Source organism: Candidozyma haemuli (assembly GCF_002926055.2).
Source record: "Candidozyma haemuli strain B11899 chromosome Unknown D_2014730914, whole genome shotgun sequence".
In the NCBI taxonomy this organism is placed as follows: domain Eukaryota; kingdom Fungi; phylum Ascomycota; class Pichiomycetes; order Serinales; family Metschnikowiaceae; genus Candidozyma; species Candidozyma haemuli.
The window spans coordinates 1370470-1390323 of record NW_020289911.1 but is presented as its reverse complement, the minus strand read 5'-3'; the positions used below and the strand labels follow the sequence as shown (position 1 = coordinate 1390323).

The 19854-nt window shown below is 46.9% G+C and overlaps 9 protein-coding genes across 9 annotated transcripts; 2 read left to right on the top strand and 7 right to left on the bottom strand. All coding sequences in view use genetic code 12, as the record gives it.

Annotated features, from left to right (window-relative positions):
• Window positions 1-65: 65 nt before the first annotated feature.
• Window positions 66-1841, bottom strand: CXQ85_003036 (uncharacterized protein; the record flags this gene model as incomplete). Its single annotated transcript, XM_025486692.1, has 1 exon — window positions 66-1841. One exon carries the CDS (start codon window positions 1839-1841, stop codon window positions 66-68), a length of 1776 nt encoding a protein of 591 aa, XP_025344242.1.
• Window positions 1842-2559: 718 nt separating this feature from the next.
• CXQ85_003035 (uncharacterized protein) lies at window positions 2560-3168 on the top strand (the record flags this gene model as incomplete). The annotated part of the gene is made up of 1 exon (XM_025486691.1): window positions 2560-3168. One exon carries the CDS (start codon window positions 2560-2562, stop codon window positions 3166-3168), a length of 609 nt encoding a protein of 202 aa, XP_025344241.1.
• Window positions 3169-3297: 129 nt separating this feature from the next.
• On the bottom strand, window positions 3298-4587 carry ZUO1 (zuotin; the record flags this gene model as incomplete). Its single annotated transcript, XM_025486690.1, has 1 exon — window positions 3298-4587. One exon carries the CDS (start codon window positions 4585-4587, stop codon window positions 3298-3300), a length of 1290 nt encoding a protein of 429 aa, XP_025344240.1.
• Window positions 4588-5165: 578 nt separating this feature from the next.
• On the bottom strand, window positions 5166-5924 carry CXQ85_003033 (guanine nucleotide exchange factor; the record flags this gene model as incomplete). The annotated part of the gene is made up of 1 exon (XM_025486689.1): window positions 5166-5924. One exon carries the CDS (start codon window positions 5922-5924, stop codon window positions 5166-5168), a length of 759 nt encoding a protein of 252 aa, XP_025344239.1.
• A 312-nt stretch (window positions 5925-6236) lies between these two features.
• Window positions 6237-9536, bottom strand: AMS1 (alpha-mannosidase; the record flags this gene model as incomplete). The annotated part of the gene is made up of 1 exon (XM_025486688.1): window positions 6237-9536. The coding sequence occupies one exon, from the start codon at window positions 9534-9536 to the stop codon at window positions 6237-6239; it is 3300 nt and encodes a 1099-aa protein (XP_025344238.1).
• A 2989-nt stretch (window positions 9537-12525) lies between these two features.
• On the bottom strand, window positions 12526-12963 carry CXQ85_003031 (uncharacterized protein; the record flags this gene model as incomplete). Its single annotated transcript, XM_025486687.1, has 1 exon — window positions 12526-12963. One exon carries the CDS (start codon window positions 12961-12963, stop codon window positions 12526-12528), a length of 438 nt encoding a protein of 145 aa, XP_025344237.1.
• A 3076-nt stretch (window positions 12964-16039) lies between these two features.
• Window positions 16040-16733, top strand: SOD1 (superoxide dismutase; the record flags this gene model as incomplete). The annotated part of the gene is made up of 2 exons (XM_025486686.1): window positions 16040-16052; window positions 16282-16733. The coding sequence occupies 2 exons, from the start codon at window positions 16040-16042 to the stop codon at window positions 16731-16733; spliced, it is 465 nt and encodes a 154-aa protein (XP_025344236.1).
• An 89-nt stretch (window positions 16734-16822) lies between these two features.
• Window positions 16823-17695, bottom strand: RBT7 (Rbt7p; the record flags this gene model as incomplete). Its single annotated transcript, XM_025486685.1, has 1 exon — window positions 16823-17695. One exon carries the CDS (start codon window positions 17693-17695, stop codon window positions 16823-16825), a length of 873 nt encoding a protein of 290 aa, XP_025344235.1.
• A 606-nt stretch (window positions 17696-18301) lies between these two features.
• CXQ85_003028 (hydroxyacyl-thioester dehydratase) lies at window positions 18302-19270 on the bottom strand (the record flags this gene model as incomplete). The annotated part of the gene is made up of 1 exon (XM_025486684.1): window positions 18302-19270. The coding sequence occupies one exon, from the start codon at window positions 19268-19270 to the stop codon at window positions 18302-18304; it is 969 nt and encodes a 322-aa protein (XP_025344234.1).
• Window positions 19271-19854: the final 584 nt, after the last annotated feature.

Genomic DNA, 19854 nt, shown 5'->3' with positions numbered 1-19854 from the left:
TTAATACCAAATGATGAAGTCACCTCCCATCACCACCAGCCCGCTGGTCTGTAATAGGTGCAACCTCAAAGACTCAAGAGCCTAAGCAGCTCAAGATTAAAACGGCCGGCTTCTCTCAAGACACCAATGTTGGACCGAACGGTCTCCTCCCAATACTTAGCATCGGTGTCAGTCATGAAACAAAGCTCGGCGTACCGCATGAAGCCGATCCTCTCGTGGAATTGATATTCCTCGTCCACGTTAGACGCGTAATCCTTGCGGCAGTGATGCTCATAAAACCATTTATACCAGTCGTCTAATGGGTCCTCTAACTCGGTCATGAAGGTGACGAGACGGGAGAGATCGGCGGCATTACTGGAAAGGTCGGCATCCATCGCCTCGACGTGCTTAGCGGTAAGCTCGTCACAACGTCTGAGCGTCAGAATGATCCTCTGGTCCCTCTTACCATTGACAACAATACCTCTGACGGCTGCATTCGTTTCGGCGAAGTTCTTCCTAGACAGAGCAATAGCGTGGGTCTGGGAAGAGAGAAGGCCATGAAGGTCCGCAAGGGGACCATCACAGACACGCTGGAAAAGCTGCTTAAACTTGAGGCAACACCGGTCTCTCAGTCTGGCGTAGGCAGCAGACTGGGGATTGAGATTCTGGCATTGCTCGGCAAGGCTGGCGAACTCTTCTGCTATCAAACCAGGAACATTGACAGGATGGGGAATCTTGTCGGCCCTGTGGAGCGGAAAAGTCGAAGGCTTACGAAGACAGCTTCTGGGGGAGACAGAAACCGGCTCGTGGCCGAGAACAGCGGGGCAGTCCAGCGACGAAAAGAAGGTGACATCGTGGTCGTCACTGAAGGCGACCTTCCTGGTTTTTGCAGGCACTGGAGGCCTATAGAGTTCCAGGAGATGGAGCACCATCATGTCTGCCTTACGCATCGAGTGATCATCGGGCATACGAGTAGCAAGGTGGGCTTCCAAAGAAGAGGTGGGGAAACTCTTCTTCAGGTCGTCCACTGGTTGCTCCTCCAGTACCTGATCATCCTCAATGAGCTCGATCTTCCTAGACTCTGGGAGGTCTTCACACCTCCAAATGTGCCGCTTGGCCCTCACGGCCCATAAGGAGGGAATGAAAACTACAGAGACTTTGGAAGAGTGTAAGACAAACAGGAACAGAAGCTTGGCGGCTGTAGGGACACTGCCAGTAGTCCTGTTCCGGGCGTGCCAGGTCTCAAAGAGCCAGCACAAGCGCACGAAGAAATCGTGATAAGGGGCGTAGACAAGCGACGATCCAGGCTTGGCGGGCTTCAAAGGAAGCAAGACTGGATGCTTGAACTCGCTCGTAGAGAGGGCGGGCGAGGTCAGCGCTGTCCAAACGACGCTGGAAGCAAAAGAAGCACAGAGAGTGCTCTCCGAAACACCGGGAAGAACCTGCCATTTCAAGGGCTGGGAGGCGCCCAAGGAATGCTTGGTGACGGTAGAAGCAGGGCGGCGACTATAGGAGTAGACGACGAAAGGCCCTGGCTTCCTGGTGTTAGGATACCTGCCCAGAGATGGGCTGGCGACGAACGACGCCAAGTTTCTCAGCGACGACGAAGGGGTAGCGCCCACAGAGGAGGTTCTTCTGTGGCGCCTAAACACGCGCTTAAAGAAAGCCTTGACACGGGCTCTCTTAGACGCCTTGGTGGTGACTGGAGTGGTGGATGGTGTTTCAGCTTCCGAAGCGACGAGGCTGGTAGGATGGTACCTCTGCTTGAAAACAACCGGCAGCTGAAGAGGCTCAGAGATATCTGAGGCGGTGTGAGGACCCTTGGCCCTATGTCTTGACAATAAATGAAAAAGTGATCTCATAATTTGAAATCAGGTCAAAACGAAGTAGTTGGTAGAAGAAGAATACTTGGAACACAAACTACGGTGCGATTTATAGTCCAAGATTTTGGTGGAACGAAACAATCAAACCCTCCAAAGAGCCCATAAACACTCTAATAAGTAAACGGTAGATGTATAAATCTGTCGCTTTTTCCTCGAAGGTGTTCGTCCTCTTTGGAGCCGTCAATTGGAGCTTCTTAGCAGCCATAATCTTTTCGCAGCCATTTCTCCATAGTTAAGAGCCCAGGCAGGTGCCTGGGCCAGAGAAACCGAAACACTTTGGCTATTCTTCTATGAAATTGAAGGTAAATTGCATTCTAATAAGCTTCCATATCCTTCGTTTTCTACCTCTTCCAGTTTGGACGATTTCCCAGCCTCTACTGTTGAAATTATCACCGGTCCAGTTTCTCGATTACGTAAGCCCTGACCGATTGCTACTAATGCGCCAATAGTCAGAACCAACTACCAGCCACAAAAGCCACACCAGAAGAGTGATCCGAGAACCATGCAAACTAAGAACTAAACAAACCCAAAGAAATCTATTCAAATCAAAAAAATCACCATATTACGGAATCCCAACCAGAAGTCACCAGCCCCAAAGAAGTCCTGGTTGCGTGGTTGGTGCACGGGTTCTCGGCCGATGCGTGCCCCAGATTGATTGATTCCACTTGCCAGACTTCCACATTCTACCCATAAGACAATGTCTGAACCACGAGGAATTCTAAGAAATAAAGCTGAAGCCCGCCGCCTGTCGCTGAACGGTGAAGGGGACCTTGATAGGTCGGAAGTTATTAGGAACACTCGGTTAAATGCACAATTGAACGCCGAGTCTTCCAAAGGCGAGAGAATAAGAGCCAAGATCGCCGAGGCCAAGGGCTCTAATGGCGACGAGAAGACGCCAGAACACTTGAAGTGGGATGAAATCAACTTGTACAAGACAGAACAAGAGAAGGCTGCTACTATGAAGATTGACGAGCCTAAGACTCCTTATGAGGGAGGTTTCAACCCGGAAGGAGAGTACTACCAGAATGACGACGACGAGGAAGAGGAGATTCCCGACTTTTCTCTCGGAGAAGGACAATTTGATGGCGAAACCAAGCCAGAAGAAGATGACAGGATAATCAGGGATGAAGGGGCTATCGAAGACGACGAGGACGACGCCGAGGAGGAAGAGGAGCCCTTGACAGCAGAGGAAAGACACAAGAAGTTTGAAGAGATGCGTAAAGCCCACTACCATCTAGCTGCCAACCCGCTCAAACACAGAATTGATGTGTCGGACGACGATGACGACGAGTCTGGCAAAAACTAAGGGGCCCCCACGAGCCTGGCGCCTACATTCACGATTCATGATAAATAATGATTATATATCTATAGTCCCTCTATAACAGGAGCTTCATTATATTTGAAAGCACGCTGTAGGACCCACACCATTCATCCTTTAGACAAAGTACTTCAAGTGGCTAGCGTTGACAGAACCAGCACCGGTCAACTCACTAACAATGTCAGTGATACCAGCCTTAGCCTCAGCAGCGTCACCAGCAAGCTTGCCAGCAAGAGTAGACAACTGAGTGTCGTCCAACTTCTCAACCAACAATTCAAGATCAGCGTCAATGTCAGCAGCCTTGGCCTCCTCACCGAAGTAAGCCTTGTCCTTACCAGCAGATCTGACAGCTCTCTTGTTCTTCTTCTTGGCAGCCTTAGCAGCCTCCTTAGCCTTCTTGGAGTTAGCCTTCAAAGCAGCAGCCTCCTCGTCAGCCTTCTTCTTAGCAGCCTCTTCTTCAGCCTTCTTCTTAGCGGCTTCCTCAGCAGCCTGTCTAGAACCAGCATCCTTCTCCCACTTCTTTCTCTCCTTCTCCTTCTTAGCCTCTTCCTTGAACAACTTGATTCTTGGGTCCTCAGACTGGGCACGCTGGACGAAGTCGATGATTCTCTTGTTGTCCTCCTGCTTCAACTTCTTTCTGTTGGAGATGTTCTTACGCTCGATGTAACGCTTGTGGTCTCTGTTGGCAGTGTCATCTGGAACATCCTCGTCCTTAAACTCGAAGGTCTTCCAGGAGTCGAATGAGCCCCAGAACTTGTAGAAAGCATCAACCTCTTCCTTGGTAGAGTCGATGGATCCCAAAAGTGGAACTGGCTGCTTCTTGGAGAAGTGAGCCTCGGACTCGAAAACTGGGCCCCAAGCCTCGAAGAAGTCGTACTTGGTCTTTGGAGCTGGAGGAGCAACCACAGCAGCGTCATCGACGGAATCATACTGCAATCTCTTGTTGGAGTCCAACATCACCTCGAAAGCCTTCTGGATAATCTTGAAGAAACCATCCTGGTCCAAGCCGCCAGAAGCAGACTTCTTGTCTGGGTGATGCTTCAAGACCTGCTTTCTGTGGGCTCTTCTGATCTGGTCCTCGTTGGCCTTGTATCTCAAATGAGAGATACCCAAAACAGCATACAAGTCAGCGGTCTTCCACTCTCTTGGGTCGTGGGCCAACAACTCAGCGGACTGTTCCTCGTCACCCAAGTCATCGTCAGCGTTCTCTTCGATCTGCTTGACGTTCTTCTCAGCCTCCAACTTCTCGTACTCCGACCAAGTGTGGCCTCTCAAGGTACGGGTAGCATGGGCCAAGAAGTATCTTCCGACTGGCTCGATTGGACGACGAGTTGGGGCGGTGAAAGGCTTGACGGACTCAAAAGCAGGAGTCTTAGGGCCCTGAAGGGCTGGCAAAACAATGGTCATAATTGGTGTTTGTTAGGATAACTGTGGTTCTGAGATGAAGCTGGAAAATTTCTACTGAAGAGCGTAGTGTGGTTTGGGTGTGTGCAGGAAATTTGGACAGACGGGATGGATCAGGCTGATACGTTGAAGTATGGAACAGAGATTGGGGAAATTCTTAAAAAGCGTAAGAGTTATTGTGGTTAGAGGAATTTTGGGACATTTTCCAAGTTTTATTTCCGTGGACTTGTAGTTTGGTCAATGGAGGAGTTGGGAACCAGGTATGGGTTTCGCAGCCATCCAGTAGCAGATTGAGTGTTCCCTAACAGTTGAGGCAAAATTAATCGTGAAAGCTACATGAGATTGAGGAGGTAGAACTTAATGTGTATTTATTCTATCAATAAGAGGAGGAAGGCTTAAGTCCAGATCACTGCCCTTCAAGCGGGCGATTATGCTTTTTGGGTTTCAATTGTAGGTCTGGAAGCTAGACTATAGGCAAGAAAGCCAGAAGTCAAGTTGCCTTAGGAAACATTGACCCTCTTGGACTTGCAGACGGAGTGAGTTTGATCCCCTTTCGTAATTCATTCCCTCGTTCCCCCATCTTATTCCTTGATTGCAGCCATATCGAGAACTTCAACAGAACCTTCACCCTTCTTTATAACAGCACCTTCGCCTTGAAGTAAATCAACGATTGTCTTATAATTAGAAGGATCAATAATGGCGACCACCTCGAACAACTTCTCGCCAGCTTTTTCGTCCTCTACTGTGTCTAGCAAAGGCTTGAAATGCTCATCGTAAGCTTCTTGTACACGAGCAAGAAGCGTAATTTTCACCTTCATCTGTGCTCTGGCAATTGGCATAAGCTGCTCAGAAATCAAAAGCTTAATAGCTTCTAGCGCCTGGGTCTTAGCAGGCTTATTAGGATTCAAGTGAAACTTAAGCTGGTTAAGAGCTTTCTGGATCATGCTGGGAGGATACCTCTTTTTGGATCTTGGGTTGATGCATTTAGTAGAGATCAAGTTCAAGAACTCATTCTGTTTCTGTTGCAAGTTAGCGCTTCTCTCCTTCTCGTTCAACTGAATCTCTCCCTTATCCAAGATCTCAAGAATGATTTCATCGTGATTGGTCGAGCCAAATGCATTTAGCAAATCTTCATTGTTGGCAACTTGGCCCTTGGAGACATTCATAAACACTTGAGGAATCTGAAGCACCTCATCTAGGTCTTTCTCAACTCTCAGCCTCCAATCCTGGACTTTGTTCTGGTAGCATGCAATTTCAAATCTTTTCTTGCCTTTCCTCATTCGGACAAGCGACACATTGGTAAGCTTAATCTGATTGGACGGTTGGTTTATAACAGCCATGATGGAGTAGGTAGTAGTATTAGTGATGATAAGCGATGCTTCATAGTTAAGCGCGCAACTAAGAGGTGCTACTAGGAAGAATAGCGCCACCAAGAAATTAAGAAAAGTGTACTTTCTACATGAAGGAATTTTGGAAGTCAATTTGTTTGAAAGGTAAAGAGGCCTCTCTTTAGGCTTATTGGTATATGGCAGTTTTTATGGTATTTGGCCAATGTGGCTTGGGTAGTGATGGCTGCAAATGAACTTTGCTACTTCTACACTTCCATCTGGAAAAGCAAATTTATTGAACTTTATTTGTGGTCAGTGCCTCAATCACTTAAGCACAACCTTGTAAGTGGCAATCTCGAAACCTCTCAAGGAGATGTCCACAGAGTTGTCCTGCAACTCGAGCTCCTTTTCAACTTCCTCCAAGGCGTTGGTCCTGTAGACCTTGTCCACAGACAAACCAAACTCAAGCTTACCTTGAGACAGGCCACCCAACGACTCGTAGACACGCAAGATAATAGACTGCTGGCCCTTGTTCTGCTTAGGAATGTTCTCAGCAGTGCTGATATCCTCGTCATCTTCAGCTCTCTTGACGTTGGACAAGACCAAGGAAGGATCACCATTCAAAGTGAATGCCTTGGAGAACAATTCAATCTCTTCAGGGTCACCGTGGGTGTACAAAAGCTTGTAGTTGAAGTTCTGAGCCAACTTGACAACATCAGTGCCCAAGTAACCCTTGTGAGGATACAAGGCGTAAGAGAAGTCGTGTGTGCCCATGTCAGCCTTGTCATCTGGAGCCTTAGCAGAACGAAGGAGCGACAATCTCAACAAGTTACCGTGAATGGCAGCACCATACTTGGAATCGTTGAAGATCGAAACACCGTAGTTGTGCTCAGACAAGTCCATAAACTTGTGGTGGCACACCTCGAACTTGGCAGCGTCCCAAGTGGTGTTGTAGTGAGTTGGTCTTTGGGTAATACCGAACTGAGTCTCGTACAGAGCATGTTGGGCAGTCTGCAAAGTAGTTGGGAATTGCACCTTCAAGAACTTGTTAGACTCGTGCCACTCAACGTGAGAAGTGAACTTAAGGTAGTTGTTCTGCGAGATATCCTTGTTGTCAGTGATACCCAGGAGAGAGATGGTAGTCTCAATGTAAGACTCAGACGAAATCTTGTGCTTGACAACCAACTTGGACTCCAATGGGTGGCTGGAAGAAGAGACAACCTCACCGTTATCGATGAACTTGAACTTGTTAAGAGAATAGACCTCAGTATCCCAAGCAGGGAAGTTCAATGGCTCATCGTCAAAGAGAACCAACTGGTTACCGAAACCAGAAGAAGCCTTAGTCTTGGCGGTATCAATGATCTCACGTCCACTAGTCAAGTCCTTGACGGAGGTGATAGTACCATTAGGAGTAATCTTAGCCTCAAGCAATTTGTTACTCAACACAAAGTGGTCCTTCACCTTCTCGATAGAAGAAGGATACTTGAGATCACTTTCACGAATGAAGGTGTTATCAATAGTGCTGAGACCAAGCACAGTGGAGCTACCGTTCTTGCAACGAACGACATCAACAGCAAGGCTGGAAATCTCCTCGTTAGGGATCTCAACCAATTCAATTCTGTGCCATGGCAAAGTGTTGATGGCGACCACCTTTTCGGCATTCTCATGACCAGCATGCTGCAAAGCCTTCTTAAGCAAGTTGTCCAACTCCTTCAAACGCTTCTTGAGCATGGGCTTGACTTCTTCGTAGTAAACCATTCCAATACACGAACCTGGAATGACATCGTGGAATTGGGTCAAGGCAACATCTTCCCAGATTTCCTGAAGCTCCTTAGCTGGGTATTTGTAATCCTTAGTGCTGACAGATAAGTACGAAGCAAGATATTCCAAATCGTGGAGCTTAATTTCAGCATGTCTGACCCACTTCTTGATGTCAGCTTGGGTGGTGTAAGTACCTCTGTGGAACTCCAAGTAAAGCTCACCAGCCCAAGTTGGAAGGGTTCTTCCCTCGTCAGATTTCTTCAAGACGTCATCGTAGAAATCCTCAACAGTGTTACCAAGCTGGACGGAAGGAATGGCAGCGGTCGTGTTGGAGACACCTCTGCATCTTCTCAACTTCTCCAACATTTCTTCGGTTGGACCTCCACCACCGTCACCGAAGCCGTAAAGCAAAAGACCAGTTGGCACGTCTCTCAAGTTGTGGTGCTGGGTCTGCGATCTAACAACATCACCAAAGTGAGCGGCAGCGGTATAAGTGTTGGCTGGAGGCATGTGGACGAGAATCTGAGAACCATCAATAGCCTTCCAGTTGAAGGTGGACAATGGGAACTGGTTGATATTGTTCCAAGAAAGCTTCTGGGTCAAGAACTTCTCAATTCCAACAATCTGACAGATCTGAGGAATCTGGGAGGAGTAACCAAAAGTGTCTGGCAACCAGAAGACCTCTGACTTCTCGCCAAATTCTTCGAGCATAGCTCTCTGACCCAACAAGAATTGTCTAATCAAAGACTCACCACTGGGCAAGTTGGTATCGTTCTCGACCCAAGTACCACCAATTGGCAAGAACTGCTTTTTGGCAAACTTGTCCTTGATCTTCTTCAAAATCTCTGGATGGTCTTGCTTCAACCACTTGAACTGCTGCATTTGGGAAGCAACGAAAACGTACTCTGGGTACTCATCGGCGATCTTCAATTGAGTAGTCCAAGAACGAACGATCTTTCTTCTGGTTTCAGCAAATGGCCACAACCAAGCAGTGTCAATGTGACAGTTACCCACGCCAAACACGTCAATTTTCTTCAATGGGTTCTTCTTGAAGACAGAATGAGAGTCAATGTCAGAGCCCAAGAACTCAGCTGCAAGCTCTCTGCACTTCAAAATAGAGTCCCTGTTGTCTGGGTCAAAGGTGTCCATAATGTTGTTGGCAATCAGAGCAGCCTGGTACTTATCTCTTCCGCTAGGCAATTCTCTAGCAGCATCGCCCAAGATCCAGAAATCCCAGTACAACTTACGAGCATTCAAGTCTGGCCAAACCAAATCACAGTTTTTCAAAGTGTAGTACACGTTTGGATCAGGATGTCCCTGGTCACCAGTACCGAACATACCGTTACAGGCCATTTCTAAGTAGAAAACCTGCTTGCCAGACTTCTTATACTGCTTAGGAAGCTTAAAGAGGGTTCTGTCACCACCAGTGAAGGCCTGCAATGGGGTACCTTTCTTGTCATAGATAAGACCTTCATTGCCAGAATCCCAGTGGAAGTCAATTTCCTCCACATCCTTGTTCTTAAGCCAATGGTCAGGAATCTCCCACTCGATCTTGAACCAGAAGGTTCTCCAAGAAGGACCAAAGGAGTCACCCTTTTTGGCATCCTCCCACTCAACCTTATCGAAATTGATATCACGGAAAAGCGGTCTTTCAGTATTGCCAGGTCCACTATCGCCAGGAGTTCTCCAGACCTTCAAAGAGATAGCCTCGCTGTTGGAGTCCACTCTCTCGTGGTCATAGAACTTGGGTAAGTTAAGGTGCGGATACTGGCCGCCCTGGTCAGTGAATTGCCTTAACCTGCTCTCATAAAGATGGTCAATTGGCTTGAGCGTAGGCTGGTGGTTGTACCGGTCGTAGCCCATATTGATGAAAAAAGCAGTAAGGTTAAGGAAACGTTTCTGGGGTAACCCTGGCTATTTATATGGGGTATCCGAAAACGGCGCGGGCCGAGCCCGAGGGGCCAGGAGGGTTGCTTAGGATAAGCGCCTAGCCTGGGGCGAGTTTTGGATAAAAAGAAGGTCTGGGAGAGGAATTGGCCTGGTGCAGAGGTTTAGAAGATTCTACAGTGTCTGATTAAAATGGGTTTAATTCTCCCTTTAAAAAGGTGTCCTTTTTGCTACTTTGGTGGCCCTGAGGCAGGTGATTGGGTTCCCCAGGAAGCGCCTCCAGGAGGTCCCACGAGTCATTTCGCACTGCCTCCAAGAAAAGCGAAATTGGCCCCCAAAGGGGATGAATGAGGCAGAGGGACGTCGAAAAGGTTGATTTTTTACAATTGAGAGACGAATTGGTTTCTAAAGAGGTTGAAGATTTCGTTGGAAGTGGTTTTGGCGCTTTTGATTGGTTGGTTCTGGAAAAGGAGGGGATGCCTGGTGCCTGTCTGAGGCTTCAGGGTGAACGAGTGCAGCACAGGAAATCTGGGGTCGCAAAACTGAGGCTGGCTCTGGGAAGAGGGCATTAAAGGACGAAGAAACAACGGAATTTCAATGGAATTCGGATGCCTAGAAGATGTAATAAGATTGAGAATTTCTGATAATACAAATTTGAGTTCTTTCTTTGTTCTGGCATCGTTGAATCTGGAGGGTTATAGGTTTGTGTAATGGCTGGTTCCAGTTTCGGTTGCAGCCATTTCGCAGTGGGGGGACGAGAATCCGGTGAAATGATGAAAATATCTCCAGAAATGAGTGACCCCCAGTTACGGTTTGGAGGTTTTCAGGAGTATAGCTTTTATTTACTTTAGTTTGCCTTTCGGGATTAGTTTTGCTTTGGATTAGTAGGAATTGTGTGGAACGCTGAAATACACTTCCATCTGATAAGCGTTCCTGGAACCTCATACGTCATGGGGACATTGTTACCCATGCGAGGATGTTTCTACGACAATTGAATCTGCTCTCTGTTTAGATAAAGGGTAAACCAGCTGCTACTTGTTCCCTGTCTTGCTAGCCTGTTTAGACCGTATTTGGCTGCAAAATGGTGGTTCCTGAACCCGCTGGGGCCATTATGCATCCACGCCTTCTAGAAGCTTTCCCTCTACAAGCCACATCTTTCCTTTAATTCTCTACATTTCTATCTTCTTCAAACCTCCCTGAACTCACTTCACCCGGATTCAGGGATTGCTGTGTTGGCAGATGCAGATAGGGGTGCCTGGCGTGCCGATAAGCCCAAGACCGAGAAAAGGAACTGGCCAATGGGAGATACTGACACAGTTTGTGGGATTTAGTGTTTGAGGAATTGAGGTGAATTAGAGTGATTCTGTTTAAAAGGCTCGATCTTATTCCAGTTAAACAACCGTTTTCTAAGTTCCTTGAAGACTTCTACCTTGCCGTCTCGAGTGATCTGACTTCCTTTCAGGGTAACCGATCAAAGGAGTCACAAAGTTGCCATTTCTAGACGATAGGGTTTTGTGTTACATGTAACATGGACCGGTGTTAACACATGGCCCAACGGTTTTGGTTTCCTGCTTGACTCGGCTTAGAAGGGTCCGAGGACTTCTCAGGTTAACTGTGAATTTGACGAAGGAAAGTGGATTAGCGAAAGGAATACTTTGAAATTTGAAGTAAGGGCCACTTCGAGTAGCTCAATTGATTATCATCTGGTTCTACTGGTGCTCTGGAGACTTCGGCGTCAACTCAGCGCTCTCTGTGATTTTTTGGATCACCGCTTTCGTGCATCCCATTCCAGCACCAATTTACCACAGCTGAAGCAATCCCATCCAAATATATCCAAACCTCTAGAGCCCTCTTGCTTCTCTTAACTTACAACTTTTCTTCCCTTATCTATGGTGCGGCTCTTATCGTTGGCCTATCCGTGAGTGCGGCGCTATGATATGGATAAGGAGGAAGTAGTTTCATCCAAGGGAGTTCGAGTAAACCTGAGTCGTTTTAAGTTAAATTGTGATCAAGTCAAAACTTGTGTTTAAACTGCTGTACAATGAACGGTGTTTTTGAGGATTTTGCTCATGCAGCCATATGTAGTCGTCCTGTGCTGTTAGTGTAGAGAATCTGGAGCAGCATCATCAATATCGGTGAAAAAGAGAAGATAAGAGATTCCAAAGGCATTGCTTGTTCTCTTCAAGACGAAGAGCTAAGGGAGTAGATTATACTGCTTCAAATAGTATACTTACTTTTGGGGTGGCTCACACACATCTCTCTCTCGAGTAGTCGAAAGCATCACATCAACATTTACCAACCCTGGCCTGGTAGAGGTAGCATATTGTTCGTTGGAACTAATTTAGGTACTTGTTTTCCCATACCCTCCCAAAACCTCTCTTTTGTAGTTGAATTGCTATAAATCAGAAAGGTGAGCTGTGGCCCCTTACATGCAACTAGCACGGCCAGTATTCCACCATACTACCTATCCATTTTTGAATAGAAAACATCAATATTCGATTATCTAGGACCCATTTTTTCCCCTGCCTCATCTATTCAAGTAAGGCTCAATCACTCCCCAGATACCACCCTTGCCGAGCCTCGGTCAATGGCCAAAACAGCATTCCATGATCCAGCCACAGTTACCATCCAAACCCACTCAATTGATAAATAAACGTGCTCAAGTTTGTCCTATCCCCCTATGAAACCCTCCATCATCGCTCAATTGAAGTTTGAGGCGCAATTGAGAGGACCCCCTTTCGGTCCCCTATCTTGGCTATTGTCGCCACCCATCCTTATCAGCCCAACAGATAAGCCTACAATCCAATTGGCCTCGATTGAGTAGTCCATCAAGCTCAGAGGCCTCAAAATCAATCAACTCCTCCTTTCCTACCGCTTCTAAAGTCTTATAGATGTATTCGTACGTACGCTCGTAAAGTGCCATAGTCGAGCCATATCAGCAACCAGTGCTCTAAAGCCGGGACCTTCATTTGTTGTCCTGGATTCTAACCTCCTGGTCCTCCTCGACGTTGACCACACCCTCGTGGCCCTTCAAGGAGTCAATCTCCACAGGAGGCAACCTCGCGACGAAACCCTTGATCAAGGAGAAGTCGTCAAGGACCTTACCTCCAAAAGAGGCAACCTGACTCTTGACCTTGTTGACGATGTCGTCAGAGGAGTCTTCTTTCAATGTGACAATGTAGTTCTTAGTACCTTCAACCATGTTAGTTCCAGGAAAAGTAGTAGTAGTAGTTGGGCTGGAGTTTTTATAGGACTGAGGCTTCACGAAGTACTTGCTGCGCGGCGCCGCAACAGGCCAATTGCTGTAATCGCCACCAGGCTTCAATTTGCCACCAGGGGAGAATCTGGGCTTACAGAGGTTTCGAATGGATATAAGGAAGGCCCTTTTGGCGCCAGTTTTCATTCTCTAGTTGTTTTTCCTTGGAATAGCACGAATTGTAGTGATCTGTTTGGCTTTCTGGGGCACACTGATTCCGCGCCTACTAATGTCTAATGTCAGGTGCGAACTCCACAACCACAGTAACTGGCGCTTTTCAAGATATGGGACTTTTTGAAGCGGTCAATACGTTTTTCGGTAAAGTTCGTCGAGTGGGATTTTATTTGTATGTGGGACTTGTCGTGGGCTCGCTTGGATGGACGTTTTGGGAAATGAGCCGGTTGAACAGGCAGCTCGAGAGGAAGAGGGAGAGAGACGCTGAAAGAGAGAAGGACCAGAACGAGCCGGAAAGGAAACGCTCGCATCATTGAGAGGCAGAGGGACGTTTGTTGTTTTGGGGTTCGCTGTGGTGTGATCTGGTGCCATGGTGCTTCATATGGTGCTTCTACAGACGAAGTGGTAGGCGTGTCTATGGGAGTCCTTCAGCTGGAGAGAAAAAGAGAGTGCTGTTTATCAGATACATGATTCCAATGGGGTGGCTCCAACAGGCTTCTGTGGGTTTTGTTGAATAAGAGCTTGGGAGAATGCTCTTCATGAAGGCATTGGGCATGATGCCGAGACAGAGTACAGATAGACATATACTGGCTCTGGAAGCACGAAAATGATGCAAGACAGTATTTTACGGCCCGTTATATTACGGTATTGTTATTACCAAGCAGAAACCAAAGCTGGCCTCGAACATACCGAGCATTCGAGCAGATCAACCCTTAGCAAGACTGATCTACAAATACGGAACAATTCCAACAATCAAAATAATAGACATTTTAAAACCCGGTGTTCAGCAAATCAGGACCAGCTTTAGTGATGCCAGAACCATTTTTGACCATGACAAGACGATTTGAGCCACATTCAGTAATAGAAGCTCTGGCTCTTATCACACAATATTCGTTTAAGAAAACCGATTGCAGCCTACCCAATCAAAAGGATTAAATTGATGTTATCTCATAACAGAGATAAAATTCCACTAATCATAAACAATTGCAACGAATTCGTAGATCGATATGTCCCTTCGCAGCCACAGTGTGGATGTCCTTTAACAGCTACACATTCAACATTACAACCGTAGTAAGACATCAAAAAAGACAACAAATGTAAACCACCAGCCCTTTTAACTAACTACAATAATTATGTGGTACTCAATTATCCTGTAGCCCATGTGTTTCTTCATTTCCAGCCAAATACGTCCACCACTGGAAGCCAAACAGCCACACTACAAGTCGAGCTCTTACCCAATTCCAATTAAAAATCCAACCAACTCCTTCTTAGTAAACATACTCCTCTCGTCCCTGGCTACCAAACCCACGCCCAGCCAATCAGGCTAATTACCTTGCCCAGTTCGCAAGGTCCATTTTTGTACGACTCTTCCACTCCAACCTCCCCACCCTTAAACGGCCTCCTTAAACCTCCATAATAAACCCTAAGCCCCCAACCCCCATTTTTCCTCTCTCCTTCAGCCCATTGGTTCCTTCCCAGCATCTCTACACCGTCCTACCCACCCATAACCAGCGTGGTGCTTTTCCTCTTCCACATATATACCCTGGTGCGCATCCGGCAATATAAGCACCCAGGTTTTTCGACATGTTGCTTCCACCTACCACACTTTTTTCATGTTCGCCCTCTTGATAGCGACCGGTTTTTTTGTATGGAGAGCAGGGGTGGCAGCTAAAGAGCGTTTTTGTGGAAATCACGATAATGAAGTTCGTCAGTCGTCCAGAACTGACAGAGGGCCGTTTAGAGACAGACCTAGTCCTAGCAGTGCTGGCGTCGTGAAGAAGAGAAAGAGCTTGGATAGCGAGACTACGTTGACTCCAGAGACCAGATTAGCTGCTTAGGCCGCTTTGAAGGTCGAGGTTTCCGAGGTTTTCGAGGTTTTCGAAGAAAACCGAGAAGATCAATTCCCAGGCTGTCCATGCTGTCCATAAAAGGACTAGAAGTGGACTCTACTTCAAATTAAGAACCTTTTTAGGACTTCAGCTAGACGCAACTTTCCGGATTCCACCGTTTGACATCTTAGTTGATCGTTAACGGTGCTGGCGATGAGATGATCTGCTGTGATTGCTAAGCCAGTGGTACTGGAAAATTCGGAAAAAAAAAAAGATAGAAAACGATAGAAAGATAGAGAAAGAAAAGACGACCTAGGGTTACACTTTGCCTTGGTATTCTAAGCACCCTTACCGTCTGACGGTGCCAGATCAAAAGCCCACTGAATCAGCCATGACCTGCCCTGGCTGCGAATTGCTCCTGCCACTCCTGGCCTCCAGAAGGCTGCGAATCAGCCAATCAGAGTTACCACTGTCGCCAACGAAAACCCCCAAAACCTGAATTTCCCATTACCTCCCTTGGCCTCCCCATCACCTCCCCGTGTCTCGGTGCCTGGCTAACTTTAGACTTGCGCACAACTGAACATTGTTCATACGCTTTCTGAGTATTGTCATTGACTCCACTTTCGCAGCCAGCAAGCATCCACTTAGCCAGAAGAGGTGACGAATGGACCAATCAGACTGGGGAATCCCAAACCAGAGTGCCCGGAAAGAAAGATAATTCCCCGTTCCAGCATCCATTGCATTCCAAAATCCCAATTTATCCATCCACAACGCCAAATCCATCCTTCCGTTAGTCTTCCTCGGTGGCCTCCCTACCACTTTTCGTGCACATTTCAAGCCATTTCAGGCCAAAAGCACAGTCTCCACTGTACATTCGCTTTGTCACTGCGGAAGTTCTCGCCCAGAAATGCCGTGGCATGGGTGCGAAAAGGCTCCAGAGGCCGGTGAAAGCGACGAAGAAACCAGCCAAAACTGTCCAAAAGAGATGGTATCAAAGGCTTTCTCGTTTTTATGGCCTCCTTGAATTGCCATAGCGAAATCCCGGTCGTTTTCCGTTCTTTCCATCTCCAGAGCTCGGGTCCCACTTGCTCCGGTCACCAGCTTACATGCAATTCGACTGCACGGAAACGGGCCCGGCACACCCCTGGGCCACCCCAGCATCCATAAATTCTGCCTTGCCCCTGTCCTTTTTTCTATCTACATCTACATATTCACAGATAATGGTTAAAGCAGGTATGTTTTTTGGTTTTTTTGCAGCCAATTGACCCATGGAAGTTCGTTAGCGGTTTGATGCTGGGCTTTGCAGTAATTTGCTCATGGTCTGCTCACTTTGAGCATTTATTTCGACGAATCCATCTGCCCCGAGCAAATATCAAATCGGCTTATTGTGAAGCGTTGCGATAAGAATTGAGGTCAATTGGACAGGAATGGTGGACATGAATGGTGAGTAACTAACATCCAGTTGCTGTCGTCAGAGGAGACTCTAAGGTTTGCGGAGTTGTTAACTTCGAACAGGAAAAGGAATCCGACCCTACCACTATCTCTTGGGAGATTTCTGGTAACGATCCAAATGCCTTGAGAGGTATGCACGTTCACCAGTTTGGTGACAACACCAACGGTTGTACCTCTGCTGGTCCTCACTTCAACCCATTTGGCAAGACCCACGGTGCTCCAGAGGACGACACCAGACACGTTGGTGACTTGGGTAACATCACCACCGATGCCTCTGGTGTTGCCAAAGGCACCAAGAAGGACCTTTTGGTCAAGTTGCTTGGCCCCAACACTGTGATTGGCAGATCCATCGTTGTGCACAGCGGCACTGACGACTTGGGTAAGGGCGGTAACGAGGAGTCCTTGAAGACCGGTAACGCCGGCACCAGACCAGCTTGCGGTGTCATTGGTTTCACCAACTAAGAGTGATGATCCGCTTAGGTCAGTTTATGCTAGTGAATGAACATGCTATCAATTAACTCTAAATATCAACTCTATTCTCTAAATACTGGTTACTTTGGAAGGTACCACACGTCCTTTGGACAATGGGTCTCTCCAAGCGAGTCAATTGGCTTGTACTCTCCATCAAGAACATTACCTTTAACATGGTAGTAGTACCAGATCTCAGAGAGATTGCCGTCTCTGCAGCCGACATAGACCTTGCTTCCAGAATGGCCATGGGCCAAGGCGGCTTCAATGTCCTTCAAAGCGTATGGCTTGTCAGCAGAAGGAGTGATTCCAGCGTTTTCGAGGAAGAGATACGTTGGTAAAGTCTCCCAGACCTCAACGGTCTTTTGGAAATACGCAATGGCATTTTCGTGCTTTTTGTAGTCACCGCTGAAGCATTCAGGACGAAGAGTATTAAAACAAGTACCGTGTTTGTTGTACTCGTGCTCCCAAAGTGTTTCAGATCCACCGTTCTTGACATTGGAATCGTCAGTGTTGACCCAGTACTTCGACATGACATCATATAAGTCCTTGCGACCAAAATCATTGACAATGATATCTTCCAAACTGTCTGAGTCAGCAAATTCGAGCTCTGGACGACAGTATTGGTTGTAAGAACCGTCACATAGATCGTCCCAAAGACCGTGAATAGTAAAGACGTTGGCTGCTTCACTTCTTTTATTGTTCCTGGCATCCTTGTTGTAGTCCCAGAACTGTGTTTGCATGATAACACCAAAATTCTCGTAACAGCATGATTCTTGTGAAACGTTTCCTGGAGCAGTACAAGAAAAATATTCGCTTTCGTCAACGCCAGAGCACGAGTTTATCCGGTAATCTTCATGGCTGATACCAGAAAGAAGCATTGGCTTGCAGAGACAGCTGGAAGGAGCTGCAAGGGCAAAGTTAGCGAGCGACAAAAGAACAGCAAATCCAAGCATTAGAAAATTTGGTGATCAATTAAAACATCCCATCCAGATCGTCCCCTTATATAGTGCTTTGCAATGGGTGCAAATTAAAGCAGGTTGGCATATACGCACGCACGTGTACGTCAACAGAGCCGATGGATAAAGCATAAGCACGTGGAGATAACGTGTTTGTGGTATTTTGGATCTTTTAACCAATCGGCAGTTACTTGTTTGGGCCGGATGCTATTGTTTGGGTTGGGTTCGGGTCCAATGGGTGGTTTCGAGCATCCAGGCTTAGACGAGCCGTATAGTGGCCTGGCAGCCCACGGCTCAATGAAAGTGGTGCTTAGCAGTTAAGCTAATATAGTGGCCATGGCTTAGCACAAGTGGATGAGATGGCTTAATTTGAGGGGCACATGTGTCTTAAAGCAGGATCCTGACGTGCCCTGAGATTATGTTTCAACCAATGGCTGCAAATGTCTTGGCAGCAGTGAGCCCAAGGGGCCATAGGAAGTCAGGAGGCACTATTAATGACAATACCTTGAAGCTCTGCCAGTTCCAGGAGTTCATATTCCTAGTAGACTTGTAGTTCCCGGTTGACTGGCAATGCCTGTTCTTGATAACAGCAACGACATCCCTCTAGCTGTCCCTTTTGGCCATTCTAACAGTACCGTTGCATAGCTTCTTGGTTCCTTCCCAGACTGCAATTTCGTACTTCTTATTCTGTGGTTCAATCGTAAGCTGAAGGTCCCTATCAACATAGCATGGCTCACTCATACGATATGCAAACAGTTCAACTGCTGTGTCTGGATACTGCAGCGCAAAGGAGTGTAACATGATGTTCACAAGCATTGGGCCCAGAACAACAACATCTTCAAGACCCTCTGAGAGACAGTATGTGCGGTCGTAATGGATCTTATGGATGTTATACGAAAGAGCACTGAACCGTGAAACCTGAGAAGTCGAGACCAGGAACTGAATCGTGGAGGCAGTATTAGACGTTTCAGGTTGTATACTATTCAGGTTTTTGGCCAGGCTCTCTGGCGAGGTCTCATTAGTTTCCAGTCCATCTTGGGTCAACAGAGGGTCTGGTTTCCCATTGACAGCTCCTTCACCGCCGTCTTTCCTCCACTTATAAACCAACGACCTCAATTCATCCGTAACAACGTCTCCCACCGTCTCTTTCGTATCCACCACCGTACCTCCTCGAAGAACCTCTGTAAACTCCAACCTTCTCGTCTCTCTCAGTATACTCACAAACACCGAGGCACCAACGCGTCTGACCAGCAGAACTCTTTCAGTACACCTTATACTCTCCCCAACACGTGGAATGTCTCGAAATTTCAAGCTTCCAGAAACCCACATTCTTCGATCAAAGAGCTGTTTTCCATCTTCCTGAGGTGCCTGGTAGTTATCGTACCCGTCCGAGCCCAAAGATGCATTTGTTTGATTGTTGAACAAGAGACTCGTTCCATATAGAGTCCACGACTTTGAAGGGACAATCTCGTTGAGGATCACTCGAAGGTGTTTGAGTTGACCTAGCGAAATCGTATCGTCCCAAGTCCACCTAGCGTTTTTGATTAGCGACGTCCAGCGAGCCAATGGCATGGCAGATAAATGAGTGATGTCAGCTGGAAGTGCCTTGTTTTGATTGGATAGGATAGGATTTGTGGGTGTAGTGGGGAATTGGTTGGTCTTCTCTTGATGTATGGAGCGTTTAATGTGGAGCAGGAGGGTTGTATCGCGGAATGGGTGCAAATTTCCACCAAAGGAAGGGAAGCTCAAGGAAGGTCAGTCAAGGTAGAAGGAAGTTAAGGGTATTGGGTTGATTTCGCTTATTGAAGAAAGGTTTGTTTTATTTTTCAATTTTATTTATAACTTCTTTTCGTAGATTTGTTTAAGTGTTCTGGAGTTCACAATTGCTTAAGATTTGGCCTCAGTCGTAGCAAATAATGAAAAATCTATAAATAAAATTTGAAAAAGACCCTTTAAGGAATTTCAACGAAAAAACCTATTCCTCGACGAAGAAAGCCAACATGTTATTGCATTTCGACTGGAAAAAGACGGTTCCTTGGGTAAAGTATTTGCTGCCTTTCCATCGTCTATACTAGTTGCGAAAAAGCCCTACTAGTGAGAAAGAGGCACCGCCAAATACACATTCCACGAAGGAAACCACAAAAACAACCTTATTT